The sequence below is a fragment of the Caenorhabditis briggsae genome, assembly GCF_000004555.2.
Source record: "Caenorhabditis briggsae complete genome, chrX, whole genome shotgun sequence".
Taxonomy (NCBI): Eukaryota; Metazoa; Nematoda; class Chromadorea; order Rhabditida; family Rhabditidae; genus Caenorhabditis; species Caenorhabditis briggsae.
Genome location: NC_013491.2, coordinates 10688234 through 10706745, shown reverse-complemented (window position 1 = coordinate 10706745; position 18512 = coordinate 10688234). Strand labels below are relative to the sequence as shown.

General features: G+C 38.0%; 6 protein-coding genes across 6 annotated transcripts; 1 reads left to right on the top strand and 5 right to left on the bottom strand.

Moving 5' to 3' along the window:
- Window positions 1-280: 280 nt before the first annotated feature.
- On the bottom strand, window positions 281-3824 carry CBG14669 (the record flags this gene model as incomplete). Its single annotated transcript, XM_045239716.1, has 11 exons — window positions 281-328; window positions 1185-1283; window positions 1590-1781; window positions 1827-1937; window positions 2030-2204; window positions 2255-2316; window positions 2455-2645; window positions 2895-2962; window positions 3011-3317; window positions 3364-3621; window positions 3797-3824. The coding sequence occupies 11 exons, from the start codon at window positions 3822-3824 to the stop codon at window positions 281-283; spliced, it is 1539 nt and encodes a 512-aa protein (XP_045095478.1).
- Window positions 3825-5320: 1496 nt separating this feature from the next.
- On the bottom strand, window positions 5321-5707 carry CBG14668 (the record flags this gene model as incomplete). The annotated part of the gene is made up of 3 exons (XM_002644637.1): window positions 5321-5428; window positions 5471-5559; window positions 5605-5707. 3 exons carry the CDS (start codon window positions 5705-5707, stop codon window positions 5321-5323), a joined length of 300 nt encoding a protein of 99 aa, XP_002644683.1.
- Window positions 5708-5950: 243 nt separating this feature from the next.
- On the bottom strand, window positions 5951-7144 carry CBG14667 (the record flags this gene model as incomplete). The annotated part of the gene is made up of 8 exons (XM_002644636.2): window positions 5951-6072; window positions 6119-6230; window positions 6282-6385; window positions 6428-6536; window positions 6580-6663; window positions 6734-6843; window positions 6885-6987; window positions 7034-7144. 8 exons carry the CDS (start codon window positions 7142-7144, stop codon window positions 5951-5953), a joined length of 855 nt encoding a protein of 284 aa, XP_002644682.2.
- Window positions 7145-7420: 276 nt separating this feature from the next.
- On the bottom strand, window positions 7421-8809 carry CBG14666 (the record flags this gene model as incomplete). The annotated part of the gene is made up of 6 exons (XM_002644635.1): window positions 7421-7591; window positions 7636-7756; window positions 7984-8085; window positions 8133-8286; window positions 8357-8482; window positions 8710-8809. 6 exons carry the CDS (start codon window positions 8807-8809, stop codon window positions 7421-7423), a joined length of 774 nt encoding a protein of 257 aa, XP_002644681.1.
- A 3720-nt stretch (window positions 8810-12529) lies between these two features.
- On the top strand, window positions 12530-14599 carry CBG14665 (the record flags this gene model as incomplete). The annotated part of the gene is made up of 8 exons (XM_002644634.1): window positions 12530-12604; window positions 12654-12817; window positions 12863-12924; window positions 12975-13091; window positions 13982-14143; window positions 14191-14249; window positions 14294-14469; window positions 14518-14599. 8 exons carry the CDS (start codon window positions 12530-12532, stop codon window positions 14597-14599), a joined length of 897 nt encoding a protein of 298 aa, XP_002644680.1.
- Window positions 14600-16513: 1914 nt separating this feature from the next.
- On the bottom strand, window positions 16514-16932 carry CBG14664 (the record flags this gene model as incomplete). Its single annotated transcript, XM_002644633.1, has 2 exons — window positions 16514-16596; window positions 16644-16932. The coding sequence occupies 2 exons, from the start codon at window positions 16930-16932 to the stop codon at window positions 16514-16516; spliced, it is 372 nt and encodes a 123-aa protein (XP_002644679.1).
- Window positions 16933-18512: the final 1580 nt, after the last annotated feature.

The window sequence follows — 18512 nt, the reverse complement described above, 5'->3', positions numbered from 1 at the left end:
GAAACGAAGAGAACATGCACGCCGGGCATGTACTAATTGGGAGGCACGGGCACATCTACTGCGCAAAAGCAATACAAACCAGATTTTGAAATGGTACAAGAGAGAAGAATTTACGGGTATTTAGGGTAATTGTGCGAAGAGACGGGGATATTTAAAAAAAAATACAAGAATGAATTCAGTGATCATGGATGCCCTTAAGTAGTAGTCGATCATCAGTTTTGACAAGAAGGTGCGACGAAAAAATCACAGATTGCGGGAAAAGATAGCAATGTTGTCACAGTTAGATATACTTGGCATACCACTTCTTCGGTTTCGGGTTGAAGTGACGCTGGAAAGTTTGTTTTTTTTTGCAATTTAGATGAGGAGATAAGAAACCGTCATCACTAGAAGATGGTTATCTTTTACTAAAAATTGAGGAATTTTTGGGTGAAACTGAAAAAAACCAGTTTTCAAGAAAGAAAGTTTTATCGGTTTGATCTAAATTGAAAAGGATTCTGAAACCGAAAAAAAAGGGTTACGGTAACTGGTGATGAATTCAGTCTTCAAAAGATTGACCCAATAGGAGAATGACGTATACTACGGTATTCTGACAAGAAGGATACAATGTTTATTTCCTTTTTTCGAAATTTTCAAGGCGCGGCCCAGCCCGTTTCAACTCGGGTTCCCAGTAACTTTTTTTCTAAAAATATATTTTGAGAAATGAAAAAAAGAATTGGAAAATTTGCCAAAATTTTAGGAACAACCCGGCTGGACCGTGATTTTTCAAGAGTTCAGTGAACAAGATAAAAATGTGTTTCGCGTAGTCCAAAGTTTGTTTCATCTACTCAAAGCAGATATACCGCTCAAAAGTGACGCATAATTCAGTCATTATTTTGAAGATGGGATTTAGTATAATACGCACGACATATTTCCGGAAGAGTAGGTCAATCGTACACGGCATAATTTTTTTAATGTTTATCTGGTTGGTACTCAGGTCTCACGCACTCGCCGAACCCCGGCTTGACTCATTAGGCCCATATATATTTTTTTAATTAATGGATACTTGATGGAAACGCTCCGCTTTTTACTAGTTTCAAAAATTCTCGATTTGAAAACCTCAAAATGGGATCAGGATTAGGCCGAAGAAGTTTTGTATTTGTTGCAGCCCGATCCTTGTCAAGCATAATTTTTTGAAAAAATCTTACTTCGTCGATGAACTGGCACAGGCACATCATGGCTCTACAGTGCTTTGGTGCGTAGTTTGAGACTCCGTGTATTGGTTTGCTTGGGAAGATGAGACGCTTCTGAAATTAAAAATTCGATATTTGTATTGCTCACTGATGAAACAGACTAAAATATGATGGTTAGGAGACAGACAGAGTATAATCTAATAAATTGATTTGATTTATTAGATTATATTTTTCTTATTGCCCTCAAACAAAAACTTAGAACTTTAATATACTCAAAAAGAGAATTTGTCGATTTGTTTCAGCAGTATAGATACCGCCTAGATTCGCTGTGAAAAACTACTCAGTTCAGCTGAAGCGGTACTGTCTAGCCATAAGCAACATAACTCTAATTTGAAAGCTTCAAATATTCATAATTCTCACCTTAACAACACTTTTGACGTATTCCTGACTGTATTGAAGAATCAAAGCGGCAGCTTCTCTCTCAATACTCTCTTCATTTGGATCCTCTTGTTGGTTTGCTCCTCCAAAGACGCATCCCCCAGTTTTGATGATTTTCAGTTGACGAATAATATCGGCTCTGCATTCTAAAACGTTGAATCGTATGAAGTGAATCTGAAATCATTTTTTGAGAGAAATCAGTACTTATTGGTCTCTTACAACAACTTTATGGCAACTTAGTTGGCCGCGGTCCTCCACTCCAGTGAGAAAATGCCGATCAACAATGATTTTGTTTGCCTTCTTGACAACATGGTTCAGTCCGATCCGAATCTGCAAAAAGAAAGAGAATTGAAGGTTATGTGCATCGAGTTTTGCGTTTTCTCTTTTTTCTCTTGCTGCATGTTTATCACTACCCCACTCACCTGTCGCCTTATCATTGCACAACCGTAGATGCCAACAAAGAGGAGCACCGTCCATACGAGACACCAAATCATAACAGGCCATCCTCCATGCGATTGAAGAAGAAGAGTGACGGTGAGCGAAAGGATCCAGAATGTCATCCAGATGGCAATGATGCGAGAGTAGATCGTCGAATACCTGAGAAGCAAGGATAATGAGTTTTAGAAAATGAATACTGAGTAACTCACAATTTGAAGCGACTGCTTTCGACAATGGTTTGGATAGTGGAGATGTAGTCTGGACCGGGCAACTGAAAAACACTTTTCTATTGTCTTTGGTGTCTGAGTTTCTAGAGTTTGATGGGTGTCTTGTAGGGTTACAGCCTAAGCTCATAAATTATACTACATTTAAAGTTTAGAATCATCTAAAGAAAAAATCAAAATCTTACAGCTGGAACATCGATAGCCAAAATTGACGGCATGCTGAGAGCATCATAATGTGGTGGAACAATCCAGTCACAAATGATGTTATCCGGGTAGACAGTGGCCAGAACTTTTCCATTGACATGAGTTGGGTTAACAAGGACACTTGATTTTGCGTAGCGTGGTGTACCATCATCCTCTTCCAAGCGATTCACATCTGTAAAAACATAGAATTCAAATAGGCAGCATTTTTTACTCGATTCTAGGGAGAAACGAAACTTGCTGAGCTGTTCGACACAGACATAGCAAATTTTACGAGCCCAACCGTCAGCAAAAATCAGATTTTGGTCAGTTAAGATGGGCATTCGAGGGTTTTTTGTTTTCGCAGATTTCAAAATCAAAATTCTCTTTTTTTCTGGCAACAAAAACCGCTAAAGAGCAAAGATAGTAAGCTTTTGGTACTTACCCAAAGGAATCGGCGACCGTCCATTCTTCTGGATAGGCATGCATGGCACAGGCGCAATTGGAGCAGTTCTAAAAACCATGTTAATTCCTCCGCCAATGAAAAATCGATAATCTCACCTAGGTTCGTATGCTGCCGCAGCAGGAGGTCTCCCTCCTACTCGAGCAGACCTTGGTGGCTCGTATTGTACGACTTCGTCATCATCCGACTCAAAGGTGATTTTCATACGGAGAGGATCTTGGATCTCTTTTTTCACAGTTTTAGCGACATCATCCTTCTCCTTATTATCGGGTTTTTCCACCTCAGGAGCTTTTTCTGGTGTCCTTTCTGACGATTTTTCTGTAGACTTTGGCTCATTGGTAGATTCTTCGTCGACGGTCGCCACGTTGACCCCGTTCAAAGACAATTCGTCGAATTTCTCCCATTCTGTAAATGCAAACATATTATTTAAGCTGTGTTTTGATTTTCATACGGAGTGGATTCGGGATTTCTTTCTCCGTTGTCCTTGGAACATGGACCTCCTCAATCTTGTCATCCGCTTCTTTCACTTCGGTGGTTTTCCCAGTTTTTGGCACATTGTCCTCCACCTCCTCATTGGGCTTTTCCACTCCGTGAGCTTTTGGTGACGATACGATCGATTTCTCTTCCGATTTTGGCTTAGTGGTCGATTCTTCATTGACAACCGAGATTTTCACACCATTTAAAGACAATTCGTCGAATTTTTCCCATTCTGTAAGTGAAAAATATTATTTCAAACATTTTTAAGCAAGATTTGATAGAACTTTTCTTTTAAAGTGCCAAAATTAGATAATTATAAGTAGTGGCTGAAGTGAATACGGAGGAGGACGGTGCAAACACCGCGACGCAACAATGCACACATTTGCGTCCTGCGGAGGTAAACTAACCTTTGGGTGGCTCTTTGTTAGGTTCCATTGTTGACGGTCCACCAGGTTAAAGCTAAGCCTGAAATTCAAAAACTTTGAAATATAAGTGAATAAGAATGAAAATATGTTCCGCAATAAAAAGTAAATAGCGTATCAAAAACAAAATGAAATGATCTAGTGTCGAGAAGAGAAGAAATGAATCATTTCTTGTCTAGAGATGGTAAATGAAGATCGCAAGACGTCACTTGATGAAAGTGTCAAAGTAATTGCAAGTTCATCAGCCTTCGCTTAAATAGTAAAAACTTCGGACACTTCAAAGAAAACTTTCGCCTTTCGCTATAAGAGAGATTTTTTACGGTGATATGCCTCCCGAGAAAAGTAAGTAAAACCGGACTGAAACGAAAAATAAAAATTAAGCAATCCAAAAAACGACTCGGAGGAGAATTTGGCTGTTGTATTGAGTTGAAAGAAAAATATAGGGAATGAGGAAAAAGGTGAGAGTGCGCAAGTGAGGGTCTCTATGTTTTTGTTTCTATGCGCACCACACTAATGTTCTCTACCTCTCTATTCCGTGTGATTTGGAGGACTCTTTTGGGAGAAGGTACTTGTGTCTCTGACCGTTTCTGCGTGTCTCTACCCAAATACAGTGCGTCGGAGGTCGGTTGTGGTTGTTTGATCGGGATACGGCGGAAGAGAAGGAGATAGTGAATTGGAACGCCATTTACTTTCAGAATGGTACGATAAGGTGTTAGATTTGGCCCCCACTGCTATTCATATTTTTCATAGGTTTCGAAAATTTTGAATAGCGGAAGAAAAAAAATTGAATGTAAAACGATTCAGAAAAATGACTCATGATGTTGATAAACTCACCAAAACAACCTAAATATAGAAAACTCAACATGTGCTACATAAAACTTGAAAACTAAAAACCTTGGTTTGATTTCTCTGGCTCTCTAAAAAAACTGAAATCAAATTTTTTCAGTTATTCAGAATCCAGAATCAGAATGTGCTGGTACAAGTTGTTGTTGTTTCTCGTCTCGACCACTATTCCTAGAAATTCTAAAAAATTGTTGTTACTTGAATGTCGTCATCAGTATACGTGCCATTATACAATTTCAGTTTAATACAAAGTCTCTCTTCCTAACAATAGAACGCTTTTTTTTCGGGAAAAAAAAGTTTCAAGGGCAAGAAATTTTCTTTTTCTATTGTGATATTCATTGGAAGCACGTCAAGACAACAAAAATAATTTTCGGCGTATCTAGGCTTGTTTTTAGTAATGAAAAAAAATTGCTTGGTTTTGAGAGCAGAGTAACCCGACAAAGGGCTCGCCCGAGAAGGTGTATATGTTGTTTAATTTCAGGGTCGCACGAAGAAAAATTGCTTGAATAGTTTGTGGTAGATTGTTTTTTCGCCTAGAACACTGAAAGATTACATGTGAAAGAGAATACATTTTTGTAAATGAGAATTGAATAATATGATTATTAATATTTATTATTCACATTATTATTACAAAAAATTACATACAATACACAGTGAAGCAATAAACTACATCAACTGATAATAAGAATAAACTTGAAGAGCTCTAGATTTTGGCTTCGCTTTAACATAGTCCCCGTATGTTTTAGCAGTTGCACATCCGCATCCATTCCACATCTAAAATTATTTAATTTTTAAGAATAATTCGAAATCACTAACCTGTTGGGAGTAAGAATAGGTTTGTGGAGAATATGGCATCACACGATAGTCTGGAAGGATATCAGGATAATTTTGGAATACTGGAACATCTGTAAATATTTTTTTGCATTAAATAAATTAAGATTGTATCTTACAAGATGGTTCCTCTGGATAATCAAACATTACATCATTACTCAAGAAAATTTGTGAAGAAACGAAAGAAGCCAAAAATAAAATTGCTGCAAAAGTCTTGATCATGGTGAGGTGCTGCTGAGAAATCACCGATAGCCTTTCGCTTTTAAAATCTCAAGATTTCGATTCCTGTTCAGTCACCAGGTTCACTCAAAAAGTGACAATTGATATGGATCTGGTTTCATGTACAAGCCAGTTTTTTATTGTATTTTCTTCTGTTCTTTTTTAGCACACTGATCATATCACGAAATTTTAAAAGAAGATTTATTAGACTTATTAGAATCACACCATCCAATTATTAGATTATAATTATTGAGACGTCTGGAACTTGAAAGTTCTAGGATTCGTTTTCTTTTCATCTGGAAATCCAGGACCAAGCGGATCGAGTGGGCTCAGATTCTGTCCATAGTTAAAGGAAGTGTCATCATGGTCTAAAAATACACATTTTTTGATTCTTGAAAAACCAAACAAGTATACCATAATGAATGTTTCCGGAAAGTGGGAAACGATAGGCAATATCTTTTCCAACCGGTATCGGCAGATCAAGCTCTCCTTCCACTCCATCTTCAATATGGTAATTTGCTTCGACCTGAAACGGTAAAAATGAATTTATGAGCATATCCTCTCAAAAAATATTTACCCCGACACCTAGAGTTCCTTGGTAAGGATTACACAGCGGTGGTTTGCAAGAAATTGGCTCATATTCTCTTGGTAATGCACCAACTGGTAGCTTGGGGTGAATTTCTGAAATTCAATTCTTAAATTCCTCCATAAATGCAAAGTTACGTCTATTATAATGAAGTGATGGATCTGAAAGAAGTCTAGTAATTTGTTCTTTGGTTAGTCCTAACATGTTAACTGGACTGTTCACATATCCGACTTTGACCCATTCTTCCTGAAACTGCTGTTAAAAAAAGTTTGTGAGATTTTCTAAATACCTGAAAACGTTCGATGTAGTGTCCTCCGATGTTCAAAAAATTGTTCCAATAAGGAACAGGAACAAGGATGTCACCGCCGACGTGCTTGAAAAATCATAATATATAAATCTATCTCTCACATCGGTAATGTCGTTAATTGACACACTCATCATACCCTTCCTTTTGACGTATCATAGGTCACCGCTGCGTGATATTGGTTGGACATCGGCATGAGTGGCCAGTAGTCACCGAATGATGTTCGACCGGGAAGCGGGTTATAGCCTCCTAAAACTTTTCTCGGTGACAAAATGAAAACGGAAAATTACCTGGTAGTTGAACTATATCTGCTAGCTTAGCTGGCTCATATTCTTTCGGTTTGTTACGTTCCTTTGGCGGTGGAGGTGGAGCTCGACGGATTTCTTCATCTTTCTGAATTTTCTATAGCTACAAAAGACATTGGAACTTTATTATCTACCTGAAAAGAGTCTGATAGAAACTTGTAGAAACCATCGTCATCTGAACTTTTCGTATCGGCTAGAACAGTGTTAATCAGCAAAAAACATAAAAATAGCGACCTGGGTTCCATTTCAAACAATGATGATTGCAAGTTTTCTTCTTCTTCTCGATGAAAAGAAATCCTTATCACTTTTCACTTTTTGAGGATCAGATAAAAACAGGATTGACAGGATCTGTTTGGGGTTTGATGTTTTCGATATATCTTGTAACAATTTGATTTTCAGTTTTTTATTTGGTTGAAAGAGGAGGGGCACAGTCATTTCTTTGATTTACAAGCTACTGATGATGATGAGGTTTTGAAAGGTATAAATAATTAAATCATTGGGAAAAATACATCGTTTTTTTATTAGTCAAACGACGGCAGAGCAAGTTTAACGTCGATTCCGAGCAAGAAGCAAGCCACAGTACTTTGAGCCATTCTTCTTTGGAGAATAGCTTTTCCGAATGCTGAGAGATAGGATTCTTTTGAAGATCTTGGTTCCATATCCATCAAGTATACAGTAATGAACATAGAAATCTGAAAATAATTCTGGTGAAATCAACTATATCTTCCAAACTAACAGGTCTCTTCTCAAGAATATTGTTTTGAATCTCTGGTGGAATGTAATCCTTGAAGTCGTCCATTTCTGGTGTGCACATCTCGGTTTCAATGTCGTAAAGGCCTGGTTGCATATCACCACATCTGAAACCGAACTTGTTTTTTTTTTGGCCACACCTTGTCTCTTAACGTTTCTATCTTTGTACGAGACAAAATAACAATCCCCCAAACAAGATTTAAAAAAAACGAATACAAGTACATCCGAACCCGTTTTGCAGTAGCAATTAGCAAAATGGAAATAGCGCGGAACGTGTACTTTTTGACATAATTGACTGGCAGGAGGGCAAGTGAAAACACATCACAACACATACTTGCAATCCTCATCGATCAATTTGTGTTCGGGTCTGCTTAATTTGCTGGCTGTGATTTTGGATGATTGGGCTTTGAGTTGTTTGCAGAAGTCACAGAAGACGCTGAAGAAATTTGAGCAGGATAAAAATGATAGGAATATTTCGATTACCAAGATCCCTCTAATTTGGCACATGGACACTGGTTAACCTTCTCGTCAATTTTTTTCGAGCATGGAAGAGATGGATTGTTTGGGTCTGGAGTGCCACCGATTCTCATCTCAACTTCAGCGATCAGATTTTTGGTTGGCTTGGTGATCTCAACACCTGAAAATGAAAATTATAAAGAATCAATCTAGGAAATTGAGACTAGTTGGAAAAGATGAGAACACCGTACCTTCTGCTTTGATCTTGATACATCCTGGAATGACTGGATTTTTTGGGATCAATTGAATCTTGTCTGGGTTGAAACGTATGCTCGGTCGGTACTTGTTGATGTCGATTCCTTTTCTTGACAAGTAGACTGCAATATGATCAGTAAAAAGAAGGAAATTAGAAGAGATTGTAGTTTTCTAGCCAAGCAAAATTTCATGAAGCCATTGTTTTTTGAAGTTCGAGCAAAAAGGAAACTATTAAGGTTAACGATTCATCTTGCGAATCCTCATGAAACGTCAAATTTTAAGCATTTTTATGTTTTCAAATATTTGAAAAACCAGTAACTGAGAGTCATAATGCTTTAAAAAAACTCACTTGGGGAACATGCTCCTGAAACTCGGATATCCACTTCAGCTTTTTCTTGCCCATAAACAGAAGTAATGAAACAGAGGAGTATAAGCGAATAGACCCGCATGTTTTGGGAGAAAGTGTGGATCAGTATGGTGCGCGTCGGACACCGGACGGACTGCATCACCCATCGGCTGTGTTGTCGTCGTCCGCGCCCTCTCTTCCCTTCCTCGATCTCCCTCTCTCACACAATCCGAAAATGCCAGTTCGTTTCACTTTTCGTTATCTTCTCTCAGTTCGCCGTTTTCTCTTCCTTTCTATCCTTCCCAATACACACATACGCACATCACACCGTCTTCGGATCGTCTCCAGTGACGGCGCGACGACGACGACGACGGCTGACATCGTTCTGGTCCTGAGTGTACACAGCGATACACCTTCGGATGATACAACTATGGTTTTCATGCATTTAGCGATTGGAACTAATGGTGGAAGTGATATCCCGTAGTGAAAAGAAAAGATGATGACGATCTGAAATAAGTGTTCGGCAGGGTTACAACATCGGAATCATAGTAGAGACAAGACAGGATATTTGAAACAGTTTATGAATTTATTCTCCTGATGCTTGATGGAAAGCAAAAAGTGTTTCTCAACTCTCGGCGTTTTTTAAAATTATATCTGTCTCAAAAAAAATTCTGTAGGCGAAAAAAAAACCAGACGCGTGTTTTTTTCTGCTTTATTATTCTGTGCAGGTCTTAATTCAAAAACACTGACTTAGGGTTGCACAGGATGTAAGAATTATGATCGGTCTTCTTTAAAACGTGGTATAAACAAGCTTGAATTCAATTTCGCAGATATTATACACTTTTGCCTGGATTTAGAATTCTTTCGAGATTCGAAACTTACCTTAAATAATTTAATATAAACCTAACCTATACGTACACTCAGAGTGCAAATAACTATGTTCCTATGCGTGATATCAGAAATTTGTGAACTAATAAAATCTTCATCTTATTATCACAAACATTTTGATTGTTGTCAAGTTATTGATATTTCTAATAGGAACGGAGATAATTGAATTTGAAGTGTCCTTAAAGGGTCATGGACGCATCATGGACGTGATCCACATCAAAAGCGTCGGATAAGTCACTAGAGTTAGGTGGGTCGACGTAACAATGAAAATCCAAGTTTGATCTGAAACTGCAAATGATCTAAATCGGAACCACTACATTTTTCATCAACTCCATGCTTTGTTTGATCTTCCTATCTGATGCAAATAGTTTTGATCTGAAGCTTACATGAAAGAATTATTGTTCAACAACCACGGTTGCTGATGGCATAGCTCTGAAGCAACCCATGTTTTTTTCAGCAGGTTCCACTTCCATTAAGACTTCGACAAAATAAAATCTCAGAAAAATGTTTGTTTTTGGTGTCCCACCACCTTTTACAGTAAATGAAATTTTAAGATAATCGTTCGCTGCCCAAGTTGGAACCAACTCGGCATCTGGCCTGGAAACAAACAGCTATTATTCTAGGCCTTGCCCTGGAAGTTGACGGGAATTTCAAAAGAAAAGCTTACTGCAGATTTTATTAACTCTCAGGACTAATTTTTCTTGGGATCCAACTAGAAAAACGACAGATCTAGAATTGGAGTATCAGACAAACTTTGCGGGGACACAAACGGGATATGCAAGGAAAACGAAATAAATATTTTGAAAATTACCTTGAAAAAATTTTTTATCACCTTCTTTCGTCCATCGCTTCAAACATCTAGCTGGTGCGTTGTTTTTGTTCTTTAGCTCCTCACGTTTTGAGACAGATTTGAAAACATATTCGGTAGCTAAAGTTTTTATAAACAGTTTTGGAATTGTAATTCGAGAAAAGGGGCACTAAAATTTTTATGACAAATCAAACTAGGTTTGACGGATTTTTCTTCTAGGAAGACCGAATGAAATTAATCAATATGTTTTCAAAATTATCATTTTGGTGTTTTTTTTTCTAGAAAAACGGGTTTTCAGTTATTTTCTTGTCTACATGAATATATTTTGTGTCGAGATTACTGTAATGTTGTAGATCCTATATTTCTAAGCATCACAGTGCTCCAAGAAATGTCCATATTTGTCCTCCTACTCATTAAAATCCTATTGCACATATTTCCAACATAAACCAATCATTTGTTTGTGTGTCTAACACTTTCCAAAACTTTCAACTCCAACCCGAAGATGCGGCTACAGCACTGGCCGTCTTCCAAAACACTAGAAACGCAATCGAGATTGGAGACGAATAACGCTATACAAAACAAAAAGAGAACGGCGGACACAAGAGGAACGAGAAAATAACGGGTCGATACACATTCTCATACAACACTAGCAGTATCACGCGGTTACATTGGAGAGACGCAGAGGTTGTACGAAGAGCGCACGAGGAAATTTGGGTTGGTGTAGTGAAGAGAATGCGGGAGACGAGCGTCAACGAGAGAACGAGAGTTCGTCGGAATTATTACACATTTGACACCATCCTTCGTTTTTCTCAGATCGTACGCTTTCCCTATGATCTTAATTGATACTAATTACAGATGAATTAGAGGAGCAGGTTTTTGTTTAGCTCATACAGAGTGTAGGAAATTTTAACTTTAACTGTAAGACTCTTTTTTTGCTCGGAAGCTCTTTTAATCTAAATCACATTATTTCTCTGAAAACTACCAAAGACAGGCTTTTTTATCTAATCGTGTTCACAATCGATTATGTCATCTACCGCCCCTCTCTGCCTTATTCCAGAATATCTCATTTGTTCAGTACCCCTCTCCCTACTTACCCGTCTTACGGTGCTCCCAATTCAATAGTTTTAGACAGTTAGCTAAACCATGTCGCAGTTATAAGATCTTTTTCACGGCTTTCTCGATAAGCATAAAACTCTCATTTACCAAACTGTAGAAGAACATTCTTCCAAAAACGTCTCAAAGTGCAAAAAGACCATTAGACTTTTTTTGGATCTTTTATTTCACCCCGTTATTGATTATGTCATCTATTGATTATGTCATCTAACTCCTCGACTGCCCTATTCCAGAAAACATCATTAGTTTAGTACCCCTCTCCTTTCTCGCCTTTCACCTGAATCAATAGTCTTAGACAGACAACCAAACCATGTTAAAGACCATCAGGCATTTTTTCAACAGTTCACTCATCTCACTTTCTCTTCTCTCTATTCCAGAACATTCCTTCCCAAGACCTTTTGTTCGGTAAACTGTTCAATTTTACCCCGATGCCATTTTCTTCCACCCAACAACTTCTCACGCGGTATTCAACAAAAGCGGGTCATGTGCCTTCTCACAACCGGAAATTTACAAATTCCATTTCTAACATTACAGACGTTTCCAGGAAGAATTGACAAAAGAGTTTCCCTCGTTTCCATGTGATCAATTTTTTTTTAAAGCTGTCTCGGGGATAATCTCTCACTTAATTTTTGTAGGATCAAAAGCGCGGTAAACGAATTCCTTTTACCGCAGTAGACTCAACTAATGTCAATTTGTGCGTTGACCAAATAATACTCCTCCATTTGCACAACGATTTCCCAGAGTTGTCGAACGACACACAGATCTTATCTTGAACACTCTCTTCTAATTTATGGCTCTCCCAACCTGCTATGTGCATTGGCATCCTATCAATCATCCACATAGAATTGCTCTGTCACACGCATCGCCTCTCGTTCTCTCACCCTGTTTCCGTCATTGTTCACCTCTCTTCTTCTCGCTCGTTCGTTTTCCACGTCTTATATTGATTTTTTTTTCTACCGCTAAACAAAAAACCATTCCATATTGCAGACATCCACCTGGCTCTCAACAATCACAATGGCACCATCAACTAGACGTGTCAAACGCCCGGATTGCCCGGATAAGTTTGTCTGGCTCTATGGAAATCCAAAAGTACGGTTGTCGACACCCTAACCTCACAAATCAATGCCATTTATTTCAGATGAGAGATGGTTGCTACGAGTATCACCCAGCGGTACAGAGCCATATTGAGGAGGCATATTTGAATGATAAAGATAAGTGTATGATCAACTTCCACGGAGTAAAGCGCACGCTCAGTTTCGATTTTATGTCCGATTCGTCTGGCTCAGATACGCGACAGATCAAGTGAGTATAATGTAAGCTTAAAAATTAGAACAAACGTGATTTCAGAAGAGTTCACAGCACTAAGCTTCACATGTCAAAGTGTAAAGGTATTTCCGGAGCTAGCTATGGTAAGTTTATGAGACATCGTACTGAATCGAAAAAATGTTTTGCATTGCAGTATCTACTAAGGGATACCAACAGACAGACGAGAAATGCAACATTTGCTTTCACAAACAAATGGTTCCAACACGAATTCCAGCCTGTGGACACTCGTTTTGCTATACGTGCATTAAGAGTAAGTCGAATAATTGTTACTTAACAAGGAAATCTCAACATCTTGGAAAGCCAGATTTTCATGAAAGTTTCTATACATTTTTATGGATTTCTATACAATTTGGAACACGCTAAATTCCGCTAACCAGCTTCAGCCGAGTTTCATTATTTTTAGTATTAAAATAGCGTTCTCAGTGCAGACACAGTATTTTGAAAGACGACAGCATTCTAAATTTTGAGAACATTGTAAAAAATGAAGTTCGTTGTGTTTTACTCAGAATCATATGAAATAACATACATATTAATGATATTTTCTCAAAATTTGTGTTTTTCAATTTTTCGAATGAAATACAAGCGGTGGAAAAAATGTCTGGATAGACTATGTTGAACCTACCAGATTTCCTCTAATAGAAGTCCACCCCGCAAGGAAGTTCAAAATTCTAGAATTTTTGGAGCTATGATTTTCAAACTCGACAATTTCTCAATTTCTGAATTGTTTTGATTTCTAAGTTCCGGAATTTCAGATTTTTAGAATTTTATATTTTTTCCCGAAATTTCAGAGTTTCAGAACTTTGAATTTTAAGATCCTGGAATATCAGAATTTTATAAACTCGGAATTTTTTAATTTACAATTGCAGAATGAAAATTCCGAATTTTCCAAAACACTGAATTTAAAAATTCTTCACTTCTGAATTGTCAATGTTCTGAATTTTTGAATGAATTTTTTTTTGAAAGTTAATTATTGAAAAATAGAAGCCCGCCCTCTAATAGAAGCCCACTTCTATTAGAAGCTCAATCTGAGAAAAACAGGTAAAAAAAATAGAAGCCCATGGGCGTCTATGAAAGGAAAAACAGTATTCTGAAGTTTTCATGAAAATCTGAGTTAACAAGGTTCTCAAAATTAGTTTTCAGCAAATTTCAAAAGGAGACTGCCTTGCCCAATGTGTCGTGGAGATCTCCCTACCTCATTGTTTGTTAATCCGATTCGATATGATGTCGATTTTGATGTAGAGTGTCCGGAAGAATTCGCCGAAGATTGCTCGGCCATGTTCAAAAAACCAGATAATGAAGAGGGTAAGATTTTCAAATTGTTCATCTCCTTACAAGAACTCTGTTTTCAGTTGGTGAGTCAAGCTCAAAGCGTGAAGAGAGTAAACTTCGTCATTATTGGATCTATGAGGTATATTGTATTCATTTGAGGACAAAACAAACTTTCTATTTCAGGCTCGTGGCTTCTGGTATCGGTATGACCCAAAACATGAGAAGTATCTTGAGGAACATTTTTTGAGAAACAAACCTTCCTGTACCTTATTCATCTGCGGTGTTAAAATGCAAGTAGATTTCAAGAAACACACACAGAAAGGAGACGAATGGAATGCCGCGCGAGAACGAAAGATCAAGTGAGTACTATAAATTTAAAAAACTAATTTTAGAAATTTACGTTACAGAAGAATCGCAGCTTCCGATATGCATAAATTCAAAATTAGAGGCATTGCTGGAGTCAGTTTCCTTGTCCAGCCGATTTCATAAAGTGTTGGAACCCGGAAAATCATCACAAATCGTTTCTATGAGAGACATTGCAAGATTGTAAATCATAATTCAATTTATCAATTCCCAGAGGAATTTTTTTTTCAAAAAATATCATTTTATGCTATAGATAGAGAATTTCCCAGCTTTTTTTTGTCCCGTTCCAATCCCAACTACATGTTGCCAGGTTGAGCATTCTTGCCTCAGCTTATTGTCGCTTTCGTCATGGTAGGCCTAATTTCTCTGCAAGGAAACTAATCTCCTCATCATCATTAAATTTGTAAACTTAGATTTTATTGATGTATAAGCCCCTTCCCCAACTATGACTGCATTTTTCCCCTCTCCCTCTAAACCGACATCATTTTTTCACTGTCATTTTAATGAAAATCAAATCGATTCTTTCCAAAACCAATGCTGAATTATTTGAGTATCGTTCTTTCAAGCTTCGGATTCGAAATGTGCTGTTTTCAGTAAACTGGTATTGAAGGATTGTTGAAAAAACAAAAAAAAAGTGAGGTTGATATTTGCGGGAAAAAAATTAGTTGCCTGCGGTATGGTATCAAGGTCCTGTTATAAAAATAGAAGAAAATCAAGAAGATATGACAAAATAACGATTCATTAAAGGAGGCGAGACAGCAAAAATTTCGGGGGATAGTTCGGGGGACGAAATCGCGCCGCGCTTATGTAGACCATCGGTCGTCAGGCGCCTTCGCGCCCCCGTAGCTCAACCGGTAGCGGCGTTGTACCCCTGAGCTGCCTGCCATGAGTTCAACCCCTCATGGGGGTTCTCTATGCAAAATATCAGGAAAACTTTTTTTTTGGTGTCTGGCCTCCTTTAAGAGAGAAACTGAGTTAACATGAAACGAAGAATATTTAAAGCCTAGAAATCCAGCAAAATGAACTTAAATTCCTTTCGGAATCTTAGAACACGAGCTTAAGTTCAGCTCTCAGTCACAAACTCATAAAACTAAATTCTAATTGTGCGCGCGCGCCGAGCGGGATAGCGGAGTGTCGTTGCGTGGGTAGAGGGAACCTTTAGAAGGGGTTGGAGGGTAGATGTCCCAGGCAACTAATTCATCATCGATATAGAGAAAAATGACCCAAATTGAAGGTGAACACCATTTGAACATGAGCTGTATCCAATAAGCTTATACTGTCCAGCTTCTATTCTACTGACTTTTGTTTCCGGGAGAATCTAAAGGGCCAAAGAGACTGCTGGAACTTGTTGCGACTTCTGCCTAAAGTCTAATCGAATGCTTACGTCTCAACTTTCTAGTCTTTGATATCAACTTTGCAATATCCCCTTCTTTGATTCTCGCACTTTATCTATACTATATCAATAGATGCAAAACCATCTGTTTTTTAATATCAATCTCATTATATTAAAATCCTTTAATATCCACCCAAAGTCGAGTCTCTTTGTATGATAATCCTTTGCTCTCACGGTTGATAGCTTATTTTGCGATTTTTTAACTCCAAATTTCTATTCTCTCTTCGTTTTTCACACTTTTTTATATACTCCCAACACATCATAATTTCTCTGACATAATTTCTAATTTCTCTGTGAATCACACTTTTAAAATTTTCACACTTCCATGTCCGGCTTTTACCTATACGAGCAGATTTGATCCCCGACTTTTCATATGTTAATTGCCTATTGAATCAAAATTGAACTTATACAAGCTGGAACCTATTCTCTGTCACGTGTTTTTTTGTTGAAAGCCGTATGTGCACAACAGTGATATTGCACTTCATGGAAATCACCTAATTTATCATGATGCAAGTTCTGAAATATCTAAAACGCTTTCCCTGACACTTTATAAATCTTTGACAATATTCTTTAACAGAAAAGTTTATTTCGCAGGTAGGAGAATAGAAGTCTACAAATTCAACAGAATGTTCTGCTCCAAGTCCACATCATACTTCCTCCACGGCTGAACAAAAGCGCTTCTCGCCTGGTGGCTGGTATTTGACGATCACTTGGAAGGCTGGGCCCATAGCTGAAAAAGGCTGAATGATTTCTTAAAATTTGAAACACCATTCTCACCACGCATCCAGATGTCGTAAACGATGAGAACAAGGAATACACAAATGATGATAATTCTCCTCAAGTCAATCGCAATATTTCGTGCAGTCATTTTTTTCGCTTCCACTTCTGCTTGTTGGTCCGGATCCAAGGAGACTTCTGTAGGGGCTGGACTGTTTAGAACGGGAGAAGTCGAAATATCATTTGAGAACAGCTTTTCTCCTCCGACCCATTCTTGGAATTGACGATCCGGTGCACAAAATGCAGGGGCACCGAAGAAAATGAGAAGAAGAAATAGCGGGAAATGCATGGTGGGAGAAATAAAAAAGTGACTGGCAATTCAAAAATACATTCGCTGGGGCGTTCCGTATTGATTTTGTGAGGCGTCGAATATGGAAATTTTACGATGTATAGCCAACACTCTATCACTTTATCTGTGTGACTGGTGTATGAATAGAATAATATTTCAAGAGACTATTGATCATGAAACGTGGGAAAGGAAAATTAGAGACCAAATAAGAATCTATTCAAAATGCTTGCTCGACTCTCCGGTTCAGGTTGGGTAAATGTACGAACAGTATACGTTTTTATGAAACTGAGCAACTGAAAATTCAACTTTTTTTGTCTGAAGGAAACATCTTAAGTATAGTTTCTCATGACCAATCGCTACAGAACAACCAAGCTGGTATATAGATTGAAAAATGACAAAAGTTGTATTTGTGTCAATATTTTTGTTGGAAAGTTTCAGAAACTTTTCCCTACAATCACATTTAGCTCTGGAAAACTGAAGACCTCTTCTTAGTTTCTAGACATTCTCACTTGATACTAGTAAATCTTGTTTTGTACTCTGAGAATTGAAAATTTCTCCCTAAGTCCCTCTTAATCCATTTCTCTGTTTCCACAATCAAACAAGTTGTTTTTCAAGTCTATATTTCGAATTAGCAATCAAACATATCTAATAGTGCTAAGTATGTTGACTCATTTTTGTATGCTCTCTTTCCTTTAAAATTTAATTCGAAACTTGGAAAAGCATACCGTAAAACCTGTATTAGAAGGGCCCCTGAAACTGAAGGGCCCCTCTAATTGAAGTGCCCTCTAGAGGCCTCACGAATAATACAGTACTCCACAAAAGTTTAATTCCAACCTCAGTTTGTACTGAAACACCTATTTAGGTCAATATTCGTGAAAAGGAGTCAACATGAAAAGTAAAGGTCTCCCTTCAAAACCTACGTACGAAAAACTTGGAGCCAGCAACGTGATCCGGACACGAGAAACCGGAAAAATTCCGAAAACCCCGTTTTGGCCAATCCACAAAAGTTTAATTCCACTCTGAAAAAGTGAGATTTTGAAGGTTTTGAAGCTCTGCGACTACCTTGTGAAGGCCTGATTTTGAAGAATTTAAAGATTCTGACCCCCATACACAGAGACCATTATACACGGTTACTGATATCCGGATTTCCGGATTCCGGAATCAGGATTTCCGGGTTCAGAGTTCCGGATGTCGGTTTTTTTGGGGTTCTGGATTATGTTTACTGAATTGTGTGTAGTGGATTTAGAATATGTACTCCGGATTCTGTGTTCCGGATTCCGGATGATGGATTCCGGTTTCCGGATTAGCTTTTTGAATGAGTTAAAATGTCCCGAGAATCTGAATTTCAGGTTTTCTTGACAAACAAGCGTTTCAGAAAGTTTCTGGAAAGTTACGAAAGCTTCTGAGGTTCTGAGGGATTCTGAAGGGACCTGGAATTCTGAGAGATTCTCCAGAATCATGAGAAACTGCCCAGTAGATTGCGTTCTAACTACCACGAGCTCCGAAAACAAAAAATAAGATTCTCGTGAAGAAGTTTCACAGATGAAGGCGTGATGGCAAGAACGACAATCTCGTCGGCA